The sequence below is a fragment of the Pristiophorus japonicus genome, chromosome 1 (genome assembly GCF_044704955.1).
Source record: "Pristiophorus japonicus isolate sPriJap1 chromosome 1, sPriJap1.hap1, whole genome shotgun sequence".
NCBI lineage: Eukaryota > Metazoa > Chordata > Chondrichthyes > Pristiophoridae > Pristiophorus > Pristiophorus japonicus.
Window position 1 is genome coordinate 82,702,997 of NC_091977.1, and position 22,077 is coordinate 82,725,073.

Genomic DNA, 22,077 nt, shown 5'->3' on the forward strand with positions numbered 1-22,077 from the left:
ATGTTTCCACTGTTAGGGGAGATTAGAACTAGGGGGCATAATCTTAGAATAAGGGGCCGCCCATTTAAAACTGAGCTGAAGAGGAATTTCTTCTCTCAGAGGGTTGTAAATCTGTGGAGTTCACTGCCTCAGAGATTGAATAAATTTAAGACAGAGATAGACAGTTTCTTAACTGATAAGGGAATAAGAGGTTATGGGGAATGGGCAGGGAAGTGGACCGGAGTCCATGATCATATTAAATGGCGGAGCAGGTTCGAGAGGCAGTGTGGCCTACTCCTGCTCCTATTTCTTATGTTCTTTATGTAGAGCCATAGAGTACAAAAGCAAGGAAGTTATGATGAAGCTTTATAAAACACATCTGACCTCAACTGGAGTATTGCGTCCAATTCTGGGCACCGCACTTTAGGAAGGATGTGAAGGCCTTAGTGAGGGTGCGCAAAGGTTTTACTAGAATGATTCCAGGGATGAGGGACCTCAGTTACGTGGATAGACTGAAGAAGCTGGGATTGTCCCCCTTGGAGCAGAGAAAGTTGAGAGCAGATTTGATAGAGGTGTTCAAAATCATGAAAAGTCTAGGCAGAGTACTGAGAGAAACTGTTCCCATTGTTGGAAGGGTCAAGAACCAGAAGACACAGATTTAAGGTGATTGGCAGAAGAACCAAAGATGACAAGAAGAAAAACTTTTTTATGCAGTGAGCGGTTATGATCTTGAATGCACTGCCTGAAAGGTTGGTGGAGGCAGATTCAATCATGGCTTTCAAAAGAGAATTGCTAAGTATCTGAAGGAAAAAAAAATTGCAGTGCTCAGAGGAAAGGGCAGGGGAGAGGGACTAGCTGAATTGCTCTTCCAGAGAGCTAGCACGTCTCGACGGTCCAAATGGCCTCCTCCTGTGCTTAACAATTGAATGATTCTAATTTATCCCACTTAGCACAGTGGAGCGAGTCCTCAAGAGTGAAAACTGGTCCGGTTGGAGGCCGCGATCTTGCGAAATGTGACGGCCGGGGTCTGTGGCGGGTGGCACCCTGCTCCTGCCTCCAGTCCACAATGAAGAATCTTCTGTTGATGGGGTTTGCTAAGCCCGTCCTATGAGATTCCCGGACAATTAAAAGGAAGGGGGTCTGATGATGTCATTTGATGATGCGTCATCAACTGGTTTCCTTAAAGGGACCATGGCCACATTGATTTGGACGGTTGCTCTATCAATGTTCTGCAGCATTGAGGTGCTGTAAACATTGACAAGCACTGCACAAAGGTGCACGACTGCACCCAGGTTCTCCCATGACTCCCTCTAGATGCTTATGGAGGGAGTCACAGCACGCAGGGAGGTTCTCTTCCCTTCCAACGGGCAGAGACCTCCCCAGGACACTAATGCAGCCTGACTGCACAGCAGGGAACAAACAGGGATATCGGGAGAACCAGGCTGCAGTGGTGCAAACCTTTTGATGATCTCAGTGGATCACGAAACGTTACTGCAAAGCCACGCTCAACTCATCCTGCTGTACCACTCATCACATTGCCATCACTCGATCCTATCCCTGCACATCCTTACTCTCACCAACTTACCATGCACCTCCACCCATCCCTCTCTCTCTTTACATCACTAGCCACACCTCACATTCGCCCTCATCCTTGTCAAATCATATCAACTAACATACAAGGGTAGGCACTTGGGTCCTTTAGCCAATGTTCATGTAGAGTTTCTGCTAATGTGTTGTCAAACATTGAAATCTTTATTTTCAATACTTTATGTTCTTGGACAGATTTGTTTGAACCTTTGGAAGTGGCTTAGTAAGTTGTAGTGAATGGTGAGACATTAGGGTACCCCGCAATGGTGATGAGTGTTAAAGGAATGGCTTGGGCATTGTAGAGATGCTTTATGGTGTTGGTGTGGTGCCAGCATGGAGCATCATATGGCAGCCAGGATGTACAGCATCAAGTGAAGTAAATGTGACCATGGTGAGGTCATCCCTGGTACCCGGGCAGCAATGTGGTCAGGTGTTGATGCCGTGTCCTGTGCAGCATCAGGTGATTGCGAAGAAGTTTGGTGTTGTGGTGGGATTCCGAGGACAAGGTGAGATTTTCTCAAGGGCACCGATGCTGATGGAATAGATGGTAGCTGAAACTGAGATGACAGAAGCAATCTGTCAATGGTGAGATTGCTCCAAGGAGGCGACAGTGGAGAGTTCATTGCAAACACTTCCAAACTGCGTACAGCTCAAAAGTGTCTTCAAAATCCTGAAGGCTTTAGCTTCTGAGAAAGGAAAGTGAACAATAAAATGGTAGCTTTTATACCACTGCTGCAACTGTCAACTATTCAAAGCAATGGAGCGTAATGGAGAACCTGACACGCTTACCTGATGTGAAGCCCGAGCACTGCAAAGCTCGGTGAAAAAGTTGGAAAATGGTACATACCTGGTAAAATCCTTGTTGAATACCATTAAAGTATCTCTTAATGTTAATTGGCTGGCCTGCCGCTTGGTGTTAGGTCTGTGAACCGCAGCCAGACACAGCACTTTGGAAACGGACAAGGTGGATTCAGAGTGGACTACTGACCCGCTGTCAATCAAGGTCATTTTGACAGCCTTCAAACCCGCACTCGCAGGGCTGATAAGATTCCGGCCGGACTGTGCGGTCGTCACTCCTACCATACGGTGATGCATTTGCGACAGGTACGTTGGTGAGGACTAGGTTATTCACTCGTGTTTGATGAACAGTTGGTGGTAATCAGTAGGTTTCCTTATCCAACTTTGACCTGAGCCACAAGACTTCATGGGGTCCGCAGTCAATGAAGACTCCCACTTCCACTCGACTATATTCCACAGTCTATTCTGGAATGGCGATAGAGGGGTCTTGTTGGATGATGGGCATGATTCTGTGAGTATGACTGTCAGGCAGCTGCTTGATCAGTCTATAGGATATCTCTCCCAACTTTGGCACCAATCAGCAGATGTTGGTGAAGAGGACTTTGCAGGGTCTACTGGGTAGGTTGTGCCTTCATTGCACCTTAATCCGATGCCTAGGTCGAAGCAGACTGGTCCGTATGGTTTTACTTATCCTTCTTTGTGGCGGTTTTTATACTACTTGTTAGGCCATTTCAGAGAGCAGTTAGGAGTCAACCACATTGGTGTGGAACTATAGTCACATATAGAGCAGACCAGGTAAGTGAACCAATCCGACAGCTTCATGGTCATTTTAATTCTAGATTTGTTATTTTTAAGCCGAATTAAATTCACAGACTGGCACGGTGGGATTTGAACTCTTCTTTCTGAATTAGTAGTTCAGGTCTCTTACTAGTCTAGCAACGTAACCATTATGCTACCCTAGCCACTAGGATACCATAAATTTAGCTCAATGATTTCTAGATTTATCCTGAGTGGCATGAAATCACATGTGGAGGACATATTTGGCAGCTGCTGCAGATGTTAATGCCATGTTCCACCAGGCAGGATAAGTATCTGGAATGGTTGTGAAGGGAGAAAGCCTGATGGCAGTTCATGCTGGGTTTAATTCCTGCTGAAATCCTCCGTTCTTGCAGGAGATGGATGAGGAAGAAAACCAAACCCTGAAAATAAAAGCTCTAATTCAGATATGACACACTTTCCCCATTGTGGATGAGCTGCAGAGGTGTAACTACAGCCAGCAACATAGAACAGAACTGAAGACATACAGGAGAAACAGGCATTTCATATAGGGCAGGGTGTCATTGGACTAAAAATAAATATTACTCCTGGAATATTTTCCTTGGATTATCTGGGTTTATTAAATTTTTAAAAATATTGCATTGCATGTTCAAAACATGCCTCCACCAACCTGTCAGGGCACGGTCCTGACATTTTCTAATGAAGTTTACGTGCTCAGTTCAGAATGGGGTTAAAATTTCAATCAGCTGTCAACACTCAAAACAGTGAATATGTAAAATAAAAAGTTGTCACTGGAATTGTATTGCAAAGCCAATACTACAATACTAATATAAAGTGACTTTTTTTAAACCACAAATTGAAAATTTAAGAAATCATGATACATGAACTTCTGTGGATTTATTATTTTTATTGGCAAGTTTAAAATACAGTTTTCTCTGACATACTGATAGATCAAAACTTTCACAAGCAATTACATGAGGAAACACAAGGAAATCAATTACAAATTAAAATTATAACCACAAATTCAATTGAAATGATTAAAAAATCCCAATAATGCACCATCACCCCTCATGCAATCAAGCTACATTTAATTTTAGCATCTCTGGGGTTTCCTTCTAAGTAACTGTCAAAAGAAGGTTTTTTTTTTATGAAAGAAGGTCTTTTGAGTTCAAGTGGAAAGTCATCTGCTCTATCATTGCTTGCTCACAATAATTAGTCCATCATCTGGTAAAGTGAGGAGGTGGAATCAACCCATTTCAAAATCTGAAGTACAAGCATCAATAAACTACTCAAGACCAGTGTTAAGTTTTCTCTAATTGAGCATAACATAGAGATCAGTCATGTTTAAGAAAAAATAATATTTCATCATCTCCTACGAAGTAGAATTGTCACAAAGCTATTCAGATGTCAGAATGTGGTTTCCACATACTTCAAATTAACTTTTATTACACAGTCGCTAATTTGTGCAATTTTTGTCACAGGGCCTAAAAATAATTCACAAGGAAATCACAAAATAGTTTTACAATTCTTTCACGAGATGACCTTTAACTAACCTTGACCTCAATTGTGGCAATATAAATAACATTTCTGGATTCCCCATGAAGTATCCTAATCTTGCTAAATTCTTAATTAGTGCTTAAATAAACACAGACAAAAAAAAACATTCACTCTTTACAACTGAATTAGATTTTATTTGCCTTGGGCAATCAGTTACACCAAAGACATTGTGCAAAGAAAGCAAGAATTAAGTACACTTAAGGAAAAGCTTATTATCAGCACTGGTTGCAAAAACAATATTTTCAAAACAAATTGAACTAAAAAGGTATGTGCATAATGGTACAAATTTTCCACTTGAATTATATTTGTCAGGATTTAAAGCTGTGGAGACATTGACCTTGAGGAACACAAGAAAGCTATGACATGTTTTTATATATATATATATATATATATAAAAAATATATATATATATATATATATATATATATATCAACTGATACAATTCAAAAGCAATTTTACTCAATTTGACAAGCATAAAGCAAATATATGGTAATGCAAACAGATGTATACTTATGAAATTATTTTACTGCAGTCATGCCTACATGAAACTAAACTAAATATTATACTGTTCTACTAACAGATTTACTTTTTCAGAAAAAGGACAAGTTGGGGAAGGGTAAAGGAGGGAAGGAGGAATTATGTATAGCTGTGCAACAAAACAGTTGATAAAGTTACTGAAACAAAGATTTGTCCATGAAGCAATTCACATTTTTTTTTAATTAAATCATTCATCTTCACTTCCACTGATATCAGATTGGTCCTGGGGAAGAAAGAAAATTAACAATTTATTGAGTTTGACAGAACATTTTCATAAGAGATCATGATACATTTTTAAATCTAGGGAACAAGACATCACATCCGTTTTGGCAACATGATGTCGACATGTTTGGCATAATTTTCATCTGCTTTTTTTTTAAATGCAGAAGAATTCTCATGAAATATCACATCATCAGAACAGCTGCTGCAGTCAGCCTTCATATCCTTTAAAAGCAGTTTAGCTGGCACAACAGTTTCCACATTTAAAACTAAATTATTCTTAAAATATGTACATTTTAGTTTCCTTTGAGTTTCAGCAGTCTGCTATATATGGAACCACAGGCAAATAGATGCTTAATGCACACACAGCTGATCTGGCACAATTAATATTTCAGGAAACATTTACATTCTACACAAGTGGTATCAGAATGTTAAAAATTGAAAGAAATGGGATGTCTTGATTCATTTCATGCTGATTCATCTGTGGAAATCAAATTACTGAATGTATAAATCCCAGGTATTGGTAATTCAGAACTAGAAGAAAAATAAGCATCTTACAGAAAGATGGTGGTATAGAAGCCTCTGACAAATCATACTTATATGGACAGTTCTGTTAAAAATTATTTTCTTAGCTCTCAGCTGCGTAAAAAGTCCTAATATTTACAATAGATTTATTTTAATCAATATGGTTTAATCTCAAAATTAGCAGTTTTATACAGTAATTGCTGTTCAAATACACAGCAATAATCAAGCAATTTAAAACAAAGCATTGGATGCAGAGGAAACTGGAGCATTAATAAATGTATTTCTCGAGTTCATGTTTTACCACTTTGTAAGCTGTAATCAATGTGCTTAATGCTAACATTTGATTGAGATGCAAAATGCTGCTTTCCTCCCATCGGCATGCCTTATACTTTGAAAATGATGGGAGAGGGAGAGGAAATAGGAGCAAGCACCTAACATTTATGTCGGACAATATTTACAACTTGTAACTACATTAAAAAAATGCACCTTTGGGATAATATTTTCAACTATCCTTACAATAAATTTCTAAAAAGACCCTGTCCTAGACTTCCATTTAGCTTGACGGGACCTGCACCTGCCACAAAGTGCGCTCGGACGCATTTGGGTTTTCTGGTGTTGGGCGAGGAGGGGGTGGTTCTTGGGGAATTGGATGTAATGTGATGGGGGGTTGGCCTCCTAGATATGGTCTTAAATTTGAATAAACATTTTTTGTTTAAGAGAAAGGTACAGATTACACAGACTTTTGCGCCATTTAAATTTTAAACAGCTCCTCTGCCACCCATTGTAATTCTGGATGTCAAGGATGAAAAGGTGTTACTTGTGTCAAGCAATGGTATGGCGCAAATGATCCATGTCCACCTGTATCTGGGTGATTATATTTTATGCCTTCCTACCCATCACTTCCAGCCAAAGTGAAGAGGTGATGGAGAATCTGATGCATTGTTCTGTCAGTACCAGAGCTCAACTCCAGCAAAAAGTCTGGGCCTACTCTTTAAAACAACTGCTCTGATACAACACTAACACAGACAGACTGACAGGTGCAATGTTGATCTTAACAAACCACTGTCTCAATCAGTCTTTGAAACTAGGGCCAGCTGAATGATACTGAAAATGGCAATTTAGTGGTAGGATCAAAATTATTAGTATTTCTAATGGCAACAGAAATACTGCTCGTATAAACAGTGTAAAACCAGACAGGGTTGCAATGCCATTTTGTTAAATATAGTCTACTAACTAATTAGCAGAGTCCTGAAAAGAAGTGATTTTTGATTATAGGTAGGATCACTAATTGTTTAATCAGCCAAGTGATGGGTATATATTACAGTTTACTTGAACAGGAAGAAATGCATTGTAATGGACTCCAAACTGTTACCTAAAATTCTTACAGTATTTAAATAGATTGAAGTGGTTTCAGACCACAAGACTCAGAACAGTGGAAGGATTTATCTGATCACTTTACTTTGAAACGTTATTTAAATTACCATAACAGACATCATGGGGGAAGGGAGCAAAAACAGTTAATCCCCTTCATGAACCATACAAATAGGGCATATACTCACAACCAATGATCCCTGTAATTATTTTTTTTGGGGGGGGGGGGGGCCACACTGCCCCTTTAATGAACTGCGCAACTCATTTAAAATTCCGTGCATATGCGTTTTTTTCCAATTCAAAAGCCAGCTCACCGGCTGTGCGGGACACCCTGGGGTGTTGCAGAGCCACGCAGCTTATAGGGAACATTGCTCACAATTCAGAACAAAAAAGTGGAGGACAGCCATAAAATAAAACTCTTGGTGAACTAATAACAGAGAAGTGCAACACTCAGAAAAACTATTTCTGCTACCACATTTAAATTATCTAAAAAGCCACAAAAGAAACTGCTCTAATTTAAATTCATAGGCACATGCTACACACTAAAGTTATAACTTTGGTCAGTTTTATTCAACTTGACGTAGCCAGGCTGTACATACAAAATATGTTTGTAAACTGAAGATTTCTATATTCCAGACTGTGTTCTCAATAAAATATCATCTTAATTGAAAACTTACATTGTCATCTTGGTCATCATCACTGTCATCATCACTAATAACGGGCTTGATTTTAGTACGACTCAACCGTTTCTTGCTTTTTCCTTTCTCACGACTTTTGTCACTGTCTTTTCGACCAAGCTTTATTTTTACTTTGACTGATTTTGCTGCAAGTTATACAGAAAAACAGTATTTATTTTAAAATTAGTCTATTTACTGAATAAGCGTGGAAAGACATTATCACAAACATCTATACAGAGAATAGCAGATTGGCAAGAGTGAGCTATAAAGCTGTAACACATTCACAGCTTTTGTAATACAGGTACAATGTCCCGAATCTGAAATTCTGAAAATTGGACAGTTTTGAGGTAGCCAAGTTGGTGGTATCGGGCAGCAAGGGATGAGGAAACCGGCAAAAAGCACATCGCCCGGGGGGGGGGGCGCCACGGACGTCGAGGAGCAGAGGGAATCGGCGGGTGGTGAGAAGCGCCAATAGTGATGTCTGAAATCCAGTAAAACACAAAAACCGGCATGGACTCAGTCTCGAAATTACCAGATTTCAGACATTGTACCTGTAGTATTTAATTTGTACACTCTGCAAGTCAACTATTTTTAAACCAGTTATCAATCATAACTGCATTATTCTGCATATTGTTTCATGTCATATAACAAGGACTTAGGGGTGCTTTACAAGTTTGGAGCACTATCCATACACTTCACTTCCAGCACAGTCTACACCAAAAACTAAAATGATACAATAGTGTGCAGAACTGGAACCAGATGGGCTGCAGGGTTTATTTTATTAACCTGAACCAGAGGATTAAACCATGCTGGCCAAGGACACTGCTTTGAACTCAGACAGTCTTCCTGTCAGGACAAGTAGCAATTCTGCAAACAGGTGGCAGATTATAAGGCACACAAAAACAGCAATGAAATACAGCTGACCAAGTGTTATGGGAAAAAAAATTGATGAATATTTCAAACATCTAATTTCAAAATAATTACATTAGCCGACTAACCTTGGCTTCAACACCGTGGCATGATGCGAAGTACCTGTAAAACTTGGCAACAAAGGGTGACCAAGACATCAAATGTATCGATGCCTACCGTTAACATTTATAGAATTTGGCAGTTCATCAGAATATACTTCCCATTGAAAAGGTTAATTGTTGAAATTGTATTTGTGTAGCTGAAGCCAGGCTGCCTTTCAATTGTACAGTTAATTCAATCTCTGCTATTTGCTTTCACTTTATGGCGGTTACTAGTTCATCTCCAGTATCAGATATTGTGCAATGTGTTCACACCTTCTCAAGGTCTAAATGCTACTCTTCAGGAAACCACACAGCTTTAACAAGGAATAACATATTCACACACCAATTTGTTTTTTGATTGAACTCTTCTAAACCTGATGTAAACTTTAGCTTAGTTTGTTGTTCAGTCCAAGAACTTCTAATGCAATACATTTTCTTAGTCAGAGCTTTTAGCTCAACAATTCCTAAATATTTAAATATCAGTAGCGCTGACAAGAGTAGGAAGGATTTTATTTTAAATCAAAGATTTTCACATGGGTAACTGCTGGTTAATCCTTCGTTATAAAGTCATGTTAGAAAATAATTTTCATCAGCATGATGCGGCTGAGGAGTTACTCCTCGGAAGTTGGTACCACTGGCTTTCCTTAGGCACTGCGGGAAGAATACAGAAAGATCAGGCTGCAAACTATCATGTTATCCTCAAATGTTTGGCTTAGGGTAAAAGACAAAAGAATAAGCTTAAAAAAAATGAAGGTGGTAATTAAAAATGTTAATTTTTCTTTAAATTTTAAGCCAAGTGATAATCAGTTATTGATGATTTACACTTGGGAAGAGGGAACACATCTCAATATTTGTTGAGGACACAAAAGTAGAATGTTTGCCAAATAATGGGGACTGTTAAAACTTCAGAAAGGCAGAAAGGTTAGCAGAATAGACAGATAGGTGGTAGATGCAATTTAATATGGATAAGTATGAGGTAATACATTTTGAGAATAAAAACAAGGAACGGAAGCATATACTTAATGGAAAGACACAGGAGGATGTGGATGAGCAGAGACATCTAGTGATTTAAATACATAATCCCCTGAAAGTTCAGATGCAGGTAGATAAAGCTAAAAAAAAGTCACTGAAGTTGGATTTTATAAAGAGAGACTCAGGCCCAGAAATTCGGGTTGTTTGCACCTCCTGCATGAACGACTTTGCGACCGGGCGCAGCGCCAGCGGCTCTCGCTAAATTCGGCGGGAGTTTAGCAGCAGCAGTAACCCGTAGCACCCCACTCCACTGGTGATGACATCACCACCACCATACGCACCCACAGCACCTCGGACCTTAAATTGGGTATCGTCCCCTGAAATGACGACGACAGCTTCAAGGGACAGAATTGGGCGGCCAGCCGCTTGCGGGACAATAGTTAAAGGGACAGTGTAGTGATCTTAAAGAAAAAAAGCGGAGACATTTTTCTGTGCCCCGTTGGTGCTTTAAACACGGAGTCTGTGCCGCGATCAGTCAGCCCAACTCCACTCCCTGGTAGGACTATATTTAGAATGCAGTTTAGGCCCTTCCCTTTAATTAAGGGAAGAGCCCCTCCCACGTGGCAGCGCTAGGCGACCCATTGCATAGCGTCCACCCCGCTCCCGATGCGTCTGCCCCGCTCCCGCCCCAGAAAGCAAGTGAAGCAGTTTATTTTGTGTTCCAATTCCTTTCGGGGGTGATAACCCCAATTTCTCTTGAGAGGCGAGACTTCTGCGCCTGGCACAAAGTCTCGTGCCTCGCCAGTGTTACCACCCCCAGATGGGGCAGTACCCAGTTTCTCCCCCTTTAAAGCATACAAGTAAAGAAGTATTGATGGAGTTATACAAAACATTGGTTCGGCCACAGTTAGAGTACACTGTGCAGCTTTGGGCACCCTATATAGAAAGGAGATTAAAGCCAGAGAGAGCATCCACCAAAGATTCACCAGGATAATGCCATGAATGGATAACTATATTTGCAAGGAGAGACTCAAGATACTAGAACTATTTCCACTGGAGTAGAGAAAGTCAAGTTGAGATTTAATAAAAGTTTTTTAAATTATGGAGCTTGGTAACATTAATGGGGAATGACATAGAAACATAGAAAATAGGTGCAGGAGTAGGCCATTCGGCCCTTCGAGCCTGCACCACCATTCAATGAGTTCATGGCTGAACATTCAACTTCAGTACCCCATTCCTGCTTTCTCGCCATACCCCTTGATCCCCCTAGTAGTAAGGACCTCATCTAACTCCTTTTTGAATATATTTAGTGAATTGGCCTCAACAACTTTCTGTGGTAGAGAATTCCACAGGTTCACCACTCTCTGGGTGAAGAAGTTCCTCCGCATCTCGGTCCTAAATGGCTTACCCCTTATCCTTAGACTGTGACCTCTGGTTCTGGACTTCCCCAACATTGGGAACATTCGTCCTGCATCTAACCTGTCTAACCCCGTCAGAATTTTAAACGTTTCTATGAGGTCCCCTCTCATTCTTCTGAACTCCAGTGAATACAAGCCCAGTTGATCCAGTCTTTCTTGATAGGTCAGTCCCGCCATCCCGGGAATCAGTCTGGTGAACCTTCGCTGCACTCCCTCAATAGCAAGAATGTCCTTCCTCAGGTTAGGAGACCAAAACTGTACACAATACTCCAGGTGTGGCCTCACCAATGCCCTGTACAACTGTAGCAACACCTCCCTGCCCCTGTACTCAAATCCCCTTGCTATGAAGGCCAACATGCCATTTGCTTTCTTAACCGCCTGCTGCACCTGCATGCCAACCTTCAATGACTGATGTACCATGACACCCAGGTCTCTTTGCACCTCCCCTTTTCCTAATCTGTCACCATTCAGATAATAGTCTGTCTCTCTGTTTTTACCACCAAAGTGGATAACCTCACATTTATCCACATTATACTTCATCTGCCATGCATTTGCCCACTCACCTAACCTATCCAAGTCGCTCTGCAGCCTCACAGCATCCTCCTCGCAGCTCACACTGCCACCCAACTTAGTGTCATCCGCAAATTTGGAGATACTACATTTAATCCCCTCATCTAAATCATTAATGTACAGTGTAAACAGCTGGGGCCCCAGCACAGAACCTTGCGGTACCCCACTAGTCACTGCCTGCCATTCTGAAAAGTACCCATTTACTCCTACTCTTTGCTTCCTGTCTGACAACCAGTTCTCAATCCATGTCAGTACACTACCCCCAATCCCATGTGCTCTAACTTTGCACATTAATCTCTTGTGTGGGACCTTGTCGAACGCCTTCTGAAAGTCCAAATATACCACATCAACTGGTTCTCCCTTATCCACTCTACTGGAAACATCCTCAAAAAATTCCAGAAGATTTGTCAAGCATGATTTCCCTTTCACAAATCCATGCTGACTTGGACCTATCATGTCACCTCTTTCCAAATGCACTGCTATGACATCCTTAATAATTGATTCCATCATTTTACCCACTACCGATGTCAGGCTGACCGGTCTATAATTCCCTGTTTTCTCTCTCCCTCCTTTTTTAAAAAAGTGGGGTTACATTGGCTACCCTCCACTCCATAGGAACTGATCCAGAGTCAATGGAATGTTGGAAAATGACTGTCAACGCATCCACTATTTCCAAGGCCACTTCCTTAAGTACTCTGGGATGCAGTCCATCAGGCCCTGGGGATTTATCGGCCTTCAATCCCATCAATTTCCCCAACACAATTTCCCGGCTAATAAGGATTTCCCTCAGTTCCTCCTCCTTACTAGACCCCCCGACCCCTTTTATAACCGGAAGGTTGTTCGTGTCCTCCTTCGTGAATACCGAACCAAAGTACTTGTTCAATTGGTCCGCCATTTCTTTGTTCCCCGTTATGACTTCCCCTGATTCTGACTGCAGGGGACCTACGTTTGTCTTTACTAACCTTTTTCTCTTTACATATCTATAGAAACTTTTGCAATCCGTCTTAATGTTCCCTGAAAGCTTCTTCTCATACTCCATTTTCCCTGCCCTAATCAAACCCTTTGTCCTCCTCTGCTGAGTTCTAAATTTCTCCCAGTCCCCAGGTTCACTGCTATTTCTGGCCAATTTGTATGCCACTTCCTTGGCTTTAATACTATCCCTGATTTCCCTTGATAGCCACGGTTGAGCCACCTTCCCTTTTTTATTTTTATGCCAGACAGGAATGTACAATTGTTGTAGTTCATCCATGCGGTCTCTAAATGTCTGCCATTGCCCATCCACAGTCAACCCCTTAAGTATCATTTGCCAATCCATCCCAGCCAATTCACGCCTCATACCTTCAAAGTTAGCCTTCTTTAAGTTCTGGACCATGGTCTCTGAATTAACTGTTTCATTCTCCATCCCAATGCAGAATTCCACCATATTATGGTCACTCTTCCCCAAGGGGCCTCGCACAACGAGATTGTTAATTAATCCTCTCTCATTACATAACACCCAGTCTAAGATGGCCTCCCCCCGAGTTGGTTCCTCGACATATTGGTCTAAAAAACCATCCCTTATGCACTCCAGAAAATCCTCCTCCACCGTATTGCTTCCAGTTTGGTTAGCCCAATCTATGTGCATATTAAAGTCACCCATTATAACTGCTGCACCTTTATTGCACGCACCCCTAATTTCATGTTTGATGCCCTCCCCAACATCACTACTACTGTTTGGAGGTCTGTACACAACTCCCACTAACGTTTTTTGCCCTTTGGTGTTCTGCAGCTCTACCCATATAGATTCCACATCATCCAAGCTAATGTCCTTCCTAACTATTGCCTTAATCTCCTCCTTAACCAGCAATGCTACCCCACCTCCTTTTCCTTTTATTCTATCCTTCCTGAATGTTGAATACCCCTGGATGTTGAGTTCCCAGCCCTGATCATCCTGGAGCCACGTCTCTGTAATCCCAATCACATCATATTTGTTAACATCTATTTGCACAGTTAATTCATCCACCTTATTGCGGATACTCCTTGCATTAAGACACAAAGCCTTTTCCTCTGATTGGGGACTCAGTGATGAAGGATTATCAAGTTAAAATTAGTTTTCGTTGGCAAAGCCAGCATTTATTGCCCATCCCTAATTGCCCTCAAGAAGGTGGTGGTGAACCGCCATCTTGAACAGCTGCAGTCTGTGTGGTGAAGGTACTCCCACAGTGCTGTTACTGAGGGAGTTCCAGGATTTTGACGCAGCGCCGATGAAGGAATGGTAATATATTTCCAAGTCAAGATGGTGCGTGGCTTGGAGGGGAACTTGGAGGTAATAGTGTTCCCATGCACCTGTTGCCCTTGGCCTTCTAGTTAGTTTGGGAGGTGCTGTGGAAGAATCCTTGGCGAGTTGCCGCAGTACATCTTGTAAATTGTACACATTGCAGCCACGGTGCACCAGTGGAGGGAATGAATGTTCAAAGTTCTGGATGAGGTGCCAATCAAGCAAGCTGCTTTGTCCCAGATGGCGTCAAGCTTCGAGCATGTTTGGAGCTGCACTCATACAGGCAAGTGGAGAATATTCCATCATACTCCTGACTTGTACCTTGTAGATAGTGGAAAGGCTTTGGGGAGTCAATGGTGAGACACTCGCCATAGAATACCCAGTCTATGACCTGCTCTTGTAGTCATAGTATTTATGTGGCTGGTCCAGTTAAGTTTGTCAATGGTGACCCCCAGGATGTTGATGGTGGGGGAATTGGACACTGATAATGGCATTGAATGTCAAGGGTTGGTGTTTAGATTCTCGTTTGTTGGAGACAGTCATTGCCTGGCACTAGTGTGGCACGAAGGTTACTTGCCACTTATCAGCCCAAGCCTGAATGTCATCCAGGTCTTGCTACATGCAGGCATGGACTGCTTCATTATTTGAGGAGTTGCGAATGGAACTGAACATTGCATTCATCAGCGAATATCCCCACTATAACCTTATGATGGAGGGATGGTCATTGATGAAGCAGCTGAAGATGATTGGGCCGAGGACATTGCCCTGAGGAACTCCTGCAGCAATGTCCTGGGGCTGTGATTGGCCTCCTACAACCACAATCATCTTCCTTTGTGCTAGGTATGTCTCCATCCAGTGGAGAGTCCCGTCCCTCCCCCCCCCCCCCCCGCCTGATTCCTGTTGACTTCAATTTTACTATCACACTCGGTCAAATGCTACCTTGATGTCAAGGGCCATCACTCTCACCTCACCTCTGGAATTCAGCTCTTTTGTCCATGTTTGGACCAAAGCCAATAAGGTCTGGAGCCGAGTGTTCCTGGCAGAACCCAAACTGAACATCAGTGAGCAGATTATTGGTATGTGCCACTGATGGATGGATTAGATTTGTCCTGCTTATTGTGGACAGGGTATATCTGGGCAGTTTTCCACATTGTTGGGTGGATGCCAGTGTTGTAGCTGTACTGGAACAGCTTGGCTAGAGGCGTGGCTAGTTCTGGACCACAAGTCGGGATGTTGTCGGGGCCTGACTACAGGATACAGCAAAGGCTTTACTGTATCCAGTGCGCAGCCGTTTCTTGTATCACGTGGAGTGAATCGAATTGGCTGAATACTGGCTTTTGTGGTGGTGGGGATCTCAGGAGGAGGCCAAGATGGATCATCCACTCAGCACCTCTGGCTGAAGATGGTTACGAACGCTTTAGTCTTTCTTTTGCACTCACATGCTGGGCTCCACTATGATGGAGGATGGGAATGGGGCTGCTCATGGAGTGTCCTCCTCCTGTTAATTATTTAATTGTCCATCACCATTCACCTCTGGATGTGGCAGGATTGCAGAGCTTTGATCTGATCAGTTGGTTATGGGATCACTTAGCTTTGTCAATAGCATGCTGTTTCTGCTGCTTAGCATGCATGTAGTGCTGTGTTATAAAACCAAAGGGAACCTGTTCAACCTTGGTCACCTCCAGGCTAGATCCAAGGTCGTCCAATCCTGTCATCGAACTACAGTACACTGACGACTCTTGCGTCTGCGCACATTGAGGCCGAACTCCAAAGCATCGTCAACATCTTCACCGAGGCGTACGAAAGCATGGGCCTTACAATAAACATCTGTAAGACAAAGGTCCTCCACCAATCTGACCCCGCCTCACAGCACTGTCACTCGGTCATCAAAATCCACAACGTGGACTGTTTTCCATACCTCGTGAGCCTACTATTAACAAGGGCAGACATCAACGATGAGGTCCAACACAGCCTCCAGTTGTGCCAGTGCAGTCTTCGGTCACCTGAGGAAGAGTGTGTTTGAAGACCAGGACCTCAAATCTGGCACCAAGCTTATGCTCAACAGGGCAGTAGTGATACCCGCCCTCCTATATGGCTCAGAACCGTGGACCATATACAGTAGACATCTCAAAGCGCTGGAGAAGTACCACCAGCGCTGCCTCTGCAAGATCCTGCAGTCCACTGGAAGGATAGACGCACCAATGTCAGTGTTCTCGATCAGGCCAACATCCCCAGCACCGAAGCACTGACCACACTCGAACAGCTCCGTTGGGCAGGCCACATTGTCCGCATGCCCAACACGAGACTCCCAAAGCAAACGCTCTACTCTGAACTCCTACACGACAAGCGAGCTCGAGGTGGGCAGAGGAAATGTTTCAAGGACACGCTCAAAGCCTCCTTGATAAAGTGCAACATCCCCACCGCCACCAAGACCGCCCTAAGTGGAGGAGGAGCATCAGGGAAGGCGCTGAGCAACTCGAGTCTCGCGACGAGAGCATGTAGAAACAAAATGCAGACAGCGGAAGGAGCGTGCGGAAAACTAGACTCCCACCCACCCTTTCCTTCAACCACTTCTGTCCCACCTGTGACAGAGACTGTAATTCCCGTATTGGAATGTACAGTTATCTGAGAACTCATTTTAAGAGTGGAAGCAAGTCTTCCTCGATTTCGAGGGACTGCCTATGATGATGTTGAGGAGTCCTGTGTTGTAGCTTCACCAGTTTAGCACTTCATTTTTTTTTTAAGGTATGAATGGTGCTACTCCTGGCATGCTCTTCTATACTCCTTATTCAACCAGGGTTGGTCCCCTGGCTTGATGGTAATGGTAGAGTGAGATATATGCTGGGCCATGAGGTTACAGATTGTGGTGGAATAAAATTCTGCTGCCGCTGATGGCCCACAGTGCCTCATGAATGCCCAGTTTTGAGCTGAGAGATCTGTTTTGAATCTATCCCATTTAGCACGGAGGTAGTGCCACACGACGTGAGTGTGTCCTCAGTGTGAAGATGGGACTTTGTCTCCACATGGACTGTGCAGTGATCATTTCTACCAATACAGTCATGGACAGCTGCATCTGTGATAGGTAGATTGTTGAGGACAAGGTCAAGTAGGCAGTTCCCCCTTGTGTTGATTTGCTCACTTCCGGCCGCAGGCCCAGCCTGGCAGCTATTTCCTTCAGGACTCAGTTAAAGTGCTGTTTAACATGGAGAATTACTGATTCATCAGCTGAGGGAGGGCTGTAGGTGATACTCAGCAGGAGGTTTCCTTACCCCATCTTTGGCCTGATATCATGAGACTTCATGAGGTCTGGAGTCAATATTGAGAACTCCCAGAGCCACTCCTTCACGACTGTATACTACTGTGCTGCCTCCTCTGGTGGATCTGTCCTGTCAGTGGGACAGGATATACCCAGGGTTAGTGATGAAAAAGTCTGGGATGTTGGCTGAAAGGTATGATTAAGTGAACAGAGATGTTAGGAGAAAGTTCTTTGCACAAAGTTGTGGGAAGACAATACTTTGACACAGGGGCTGGTTAAGGCAGAATCCTTTGCTTCTTTTCAGGGAAAATTAGATAAACATTAGAAATAGAGGAAGATACAGGTTATGGGGAGAGAATAGATCATCGGATTTAGTTTTGGATCAGTCTAATAAAGAGTAAGCACAGACACAATGGGCTGCATGCCCACCTTCTGTGCTGTAAATATTTTTAAATGTAGCAGACTGTAGCTGCACATTCTCATCCATCTTCAGCTTAATCCTATGTTGCAAGCTGCTAATGTTAGGATAGATTTCCTTAGGAACCAGTAAGTGATTCAAAACTGGAAAGCAAATGTTAGCAGACTATTCGACAGAGAGGCATCACCGCTGGGCCTATAACCCAGTCTTCAGCACCAAGATTGGCATTTGGCCCTTTTCTGCACTGCTTCCAAGGCTTGGGTGTTTCTCTCAAGCCTTGATGACCAGATCTCCCCTTAATTCAGTATCACCCATTTGTATTAGGTTTCTAAATCCAGGTTGTTTATGTAGATTAAAAACAGTAGGGGCAGAGGTACTGATGCCTGGAGCACTCCTGATTAGTACATCTCCCCAGCTGAACATCTCTTTTCTAACCAGTACTCGTTGCTTCCTCTTTCAATCAATACCTTAAGCACTTCCCAAATTTTCCCGAGGATACTTGCATCTGTAAGTCTGGGTAGAAGTCTTTCATGTGGAATTTAAGGTATTTCTGGGAATCTAGAGTTCTAGACCTGTACCAAGGGTTCTAGTTGTCCAGGATATCTTTGAAAACAGGTACCAAATTGGCTTGTTTCCCAATCCAATGGGACCACTTCCACCATTTATTGACTCCCACAGGATGACCACCAGCATTTAGTAGCCTCAGATATACCTCTCCCAAGGGATTTATTGGTTTTGAGCTCATTGTGCCCAGCTGCACACATCTTCCAACCGGGGTCACGGTTTAATGATCAGAAATAGGAACTTCACCATTTTTGCCTTTCCTTGTCTGGGGACATGGAAGTCAATTTTAGTGCCCCACCGCCACCATCCCAGCTGAGATCAACAAATGCAGCACATCAGAGATTGCATCTTCCTTGTTTATATGATCAGCATTCACACGAGAAGTTTAGTTGATACATTTAGTTAATAGGACAAATACACTTAAATGCTTAAAGAGAACAGTTCAAACTCACTCTCAGATCCTGACTCCTCCTCCTCATAGTCGTCATCATTACTTTCCTCCTCACTTTCTTCTTCTTTAGCAATCTTCTGCCTTGCACTTTTGAATACAGATTGAAGAACGATGGAGTCTTCATAAATCTATAACCAGACATGTTCAAACAGAAAGAATAACATTTCTGTACATATCAAACCGAAAAGATATATACTATTACCATCTGTGTCCTTTCATAGTTCAGTGAACCAGTAGTGGTCAGAATTCATTTTTTTTTTCAATGTCAAAAGTAAGAGATACTAATTAAAAGACGTGCGTCATATTCTGTGCGACATTACATTGTGATACATAAATGTAACAAAAGTGAAGGGTTCAAAAAACTAATTTTCCCAACTTTGAGGAGAATTCAATTAGCATTTATGAGCCTCTGACTAACGGGTAACTGCAGGTGCATATGCGACTAGTGAGATCAAAGGATTCATTACCAGAGACCTTGTTTGAATCGCACTCACTTTTCCAACATCTTGGATTTAAAAATCTCCTCTGATGAAAATGAAATCTAAGGCTTGGGGGCAATATTAAATCTTCTGCAATATCACTGGAGACAAAAAAATGATTTGAGAACTGGAATGTAGCAGCATTTAGATAATCCGAACTTGGAAGTATATTGAACCTATAACTTTTCTATCTTTCTCGTCAAAGTAGATGTTCAGCACCATTATTTCCAGAGTTTAATTTAAACTCAAGATCTGAATTGAACAAAATGATTTCCTGCTGCTTAAAGAATGTTGGCTATGTATCGGAACTGTTGAATATTTTGAAGAAGAAAGTTACAATCAGTATAGCTCACAATTTCTATTGGATTGGCAAGTTCTTATGGTACAGCCTGGGAACTAGTAATCTGACCAAACAGACTTAGCTGATATGACTCTTAAGAAGTAACTTTCATTTAAATAGCATTTTTCATGACCCCAGGACATTTCAAAGTGTTTTACAGCCAACAAAGTAATTTTGAAGTGTAGTCAAAGTTATAATGTAGAATATGTGGCAGCCAATTTATGCATAGTAAGATCCCACAAAAGGAACTAAATAAATGACCAGATCATCTGTTTTTAGGTTGGTTGAGGGATAAACGTTGGCCAGGACACTGAAAGAACTCCCTTTCTCCTCAAACAGTGTTGTGGGATATTTTACATCCACCTTGGCGAGGGTCGGGGGGAAAAGAGAAGACAGCCTTGGTTTAACATCTGAAGAAAGACAGCACCTCCAACAGTGCAGCGCTCCCTCTGTACAGTACTAAAGTGCCAGCCTGATGATTATGGCCTGGAAGTTCTGCAAATGGCACAACTGGGAAAACTCGCTGGATACAGCGGCGGTTTTGCCGAGGTGAAGTTACACCCACGTTTACGCTCAAACTCATTTACATAGACACGAAAATAAAATCTATGAATCAGTGCAATCAGGAAGCATTATCGCATATTGACTCGAACAGGGCCAATGGGCCCTCAAGATTACGGAATAAAATAGTTAAAACTGAAAATTTGTTAATATAATTGCTGCAGCTTAAGAACGAGACCAGTGGTTTCAATTGATGGCTGGTCACAGATCTTATGTACCAAGGGTAGATCAATTGATTACATTACTTTAAATTCATTTTAAATGATTGCAAATTCAAAATAATTGTAGCATCAGTGTGAGAAGCAGACCTGAATGAAACTTCAACTATTTTAGTTGTGCACTTTAAACAAATGCCCTCTGCAAGGGGGAAAGCCTACTGCACCTGGTATTCCCAGGTGGTCTCCCATCCAAGTACTAACCAGGCCTGACTCTGCTTAGCTTCCGAGTTCAAATGTTTTCAGACTAGTGTGGCCGCAGCTAATATTACACGCCACAAATTTTGGCAGCGGTGCGATTTGAACCCACGCCTCCGAAGATATTGGAGCCTAAATCCAGCGCCTTAGACCACTCGACCACGCTACTATTTAACTGACTGCTGGTCACTACAGCTGCAGGTCATTAACAATGGATTGTGACCACGGGTGCCCGAAATTCTGGGCACAATGTGATGAACATCCCTGAACGGACACAACTGGTCATGCTGACCTGGGGGCGTGGCCACATTTGTGGGCGGGGATTACTTTTGGCAAACTGACTTTGGAACCACGTAAAAGATTCTAAAACCCAAGCGCAACTGGTTATAGGCGTCACTTGCATTTTAAATTCCGCGATCGTTTGTGCTATTTCAGTTGATTCTGCCCAGATTGCATGGATATCTCCAGGCCATCATACTCAAATCTCTCGAGTGGGGCTTGAACCCCACGACCTTCTGATTCATGCGAGAGCCTGACCGCTGAGCCACAGGTAGACTGTAATCTTGATCTTAAATATACTTTTTAAAATGTAACTTTTTAAGCTGTTGGATTTCACTGTATCTGTATAGTCGGATTGGACAAGATTCTTTACATTATGAACTTTATTCACTTAATCCACTGTTCATTTTATGGCCCACTAACTTTAAGACTAAGCCTGCAACATTTTAACAGAGCAGGCCTGCGTCAAAGATTGAGAAGAACATACATTAATAACTAGTCATCCTTGTCCTTGTAAAACTCTCGTCACAAACACATTTGTCCATGATAGCAGTGGTGGAGTGACCAACACACAATACTTGGTCTCATCTTCACAGCAAAGACACTCTTCGCTGTGTGATGTGGCATACGGTCATGCCAAGAAGGATTAAGAACAGATCTAGCAAACCACGAATCCATGATGTGCTGGGGCTCCTGGAACCTCATGGCACAGCATAGCCCCTACTCCTCCATCACCACTATGCCAGGAGATAAACCCTGGTTCAACAGTGTGTAGAAGGGTTTCCCCAAGGGCAGCACTAGGCATGCCTTGGAATGAGGCACCAATTTAGAAGCTACCACCAGGGCTGCCAGCATGCTAAACATCAAATCAGCAGGTTATAAAACAGATCAGTGGTCCCACAACCAGATGATGAGAGAAAAGCTCTGCAGGCCTACCACATTCAATCGAGAATAGTATTGGACAAATCAGACAACTAACAGGAGAAGGAGCTTCCATGAACATCCCCATCCTCAACAATGGTGTAGTTCAGCATATGAATGTAAAAGATAAGACTGCTGTGT

At 42.5% G+C, this 22,077-nt stretch overlaps 1 protein-coding gene and 1 pseudogene across 3 annotated transcripts in view; both read right to left on the reverse strand.

Moving 5' to 3' along the window:
• Nucleotides 1-4,811: 4,811 nt before the first annotated feature.
• Nucleotides 4,812-22,077, reverse strand: part of LOC139264606 (probable global transcription activator SNF2L2) — a 171,616-nt gene continuing 154,350 nt past the window's right edge. For all 3 annotated transcript variants that reach the window (XM_070881356.1, XM_070881337.1, XM_070881346.1), the window contains exons 33-35: nucleotides 18,945-19,071; nucleotides 8,028-8,173; nucleotides 4,812-5,458 (exon numbers count right to left, since the gene is read on the reverse strand). In XM_070881356.1, coding sequence (XP_070737457.1) covers nucleotides 5,423-5,458; nucleotides 8,028-8,173; nucleotides 18,945-19,071 — 309 coding nt within the window. In that variant the 3' untranslated portion in view covers nucleotides 4,812-5,422. The remainder of the gene's footprint in view (nucleotides 5,459-8,027; nucleotides 8,174-18,944; nucleotides 19,072-22,077) is intronic.
• LOC139279534 (5S ribosomal RNA) lies at nucleotides 20,694-20,802 on the reverse strand (annotated as a pseudogene).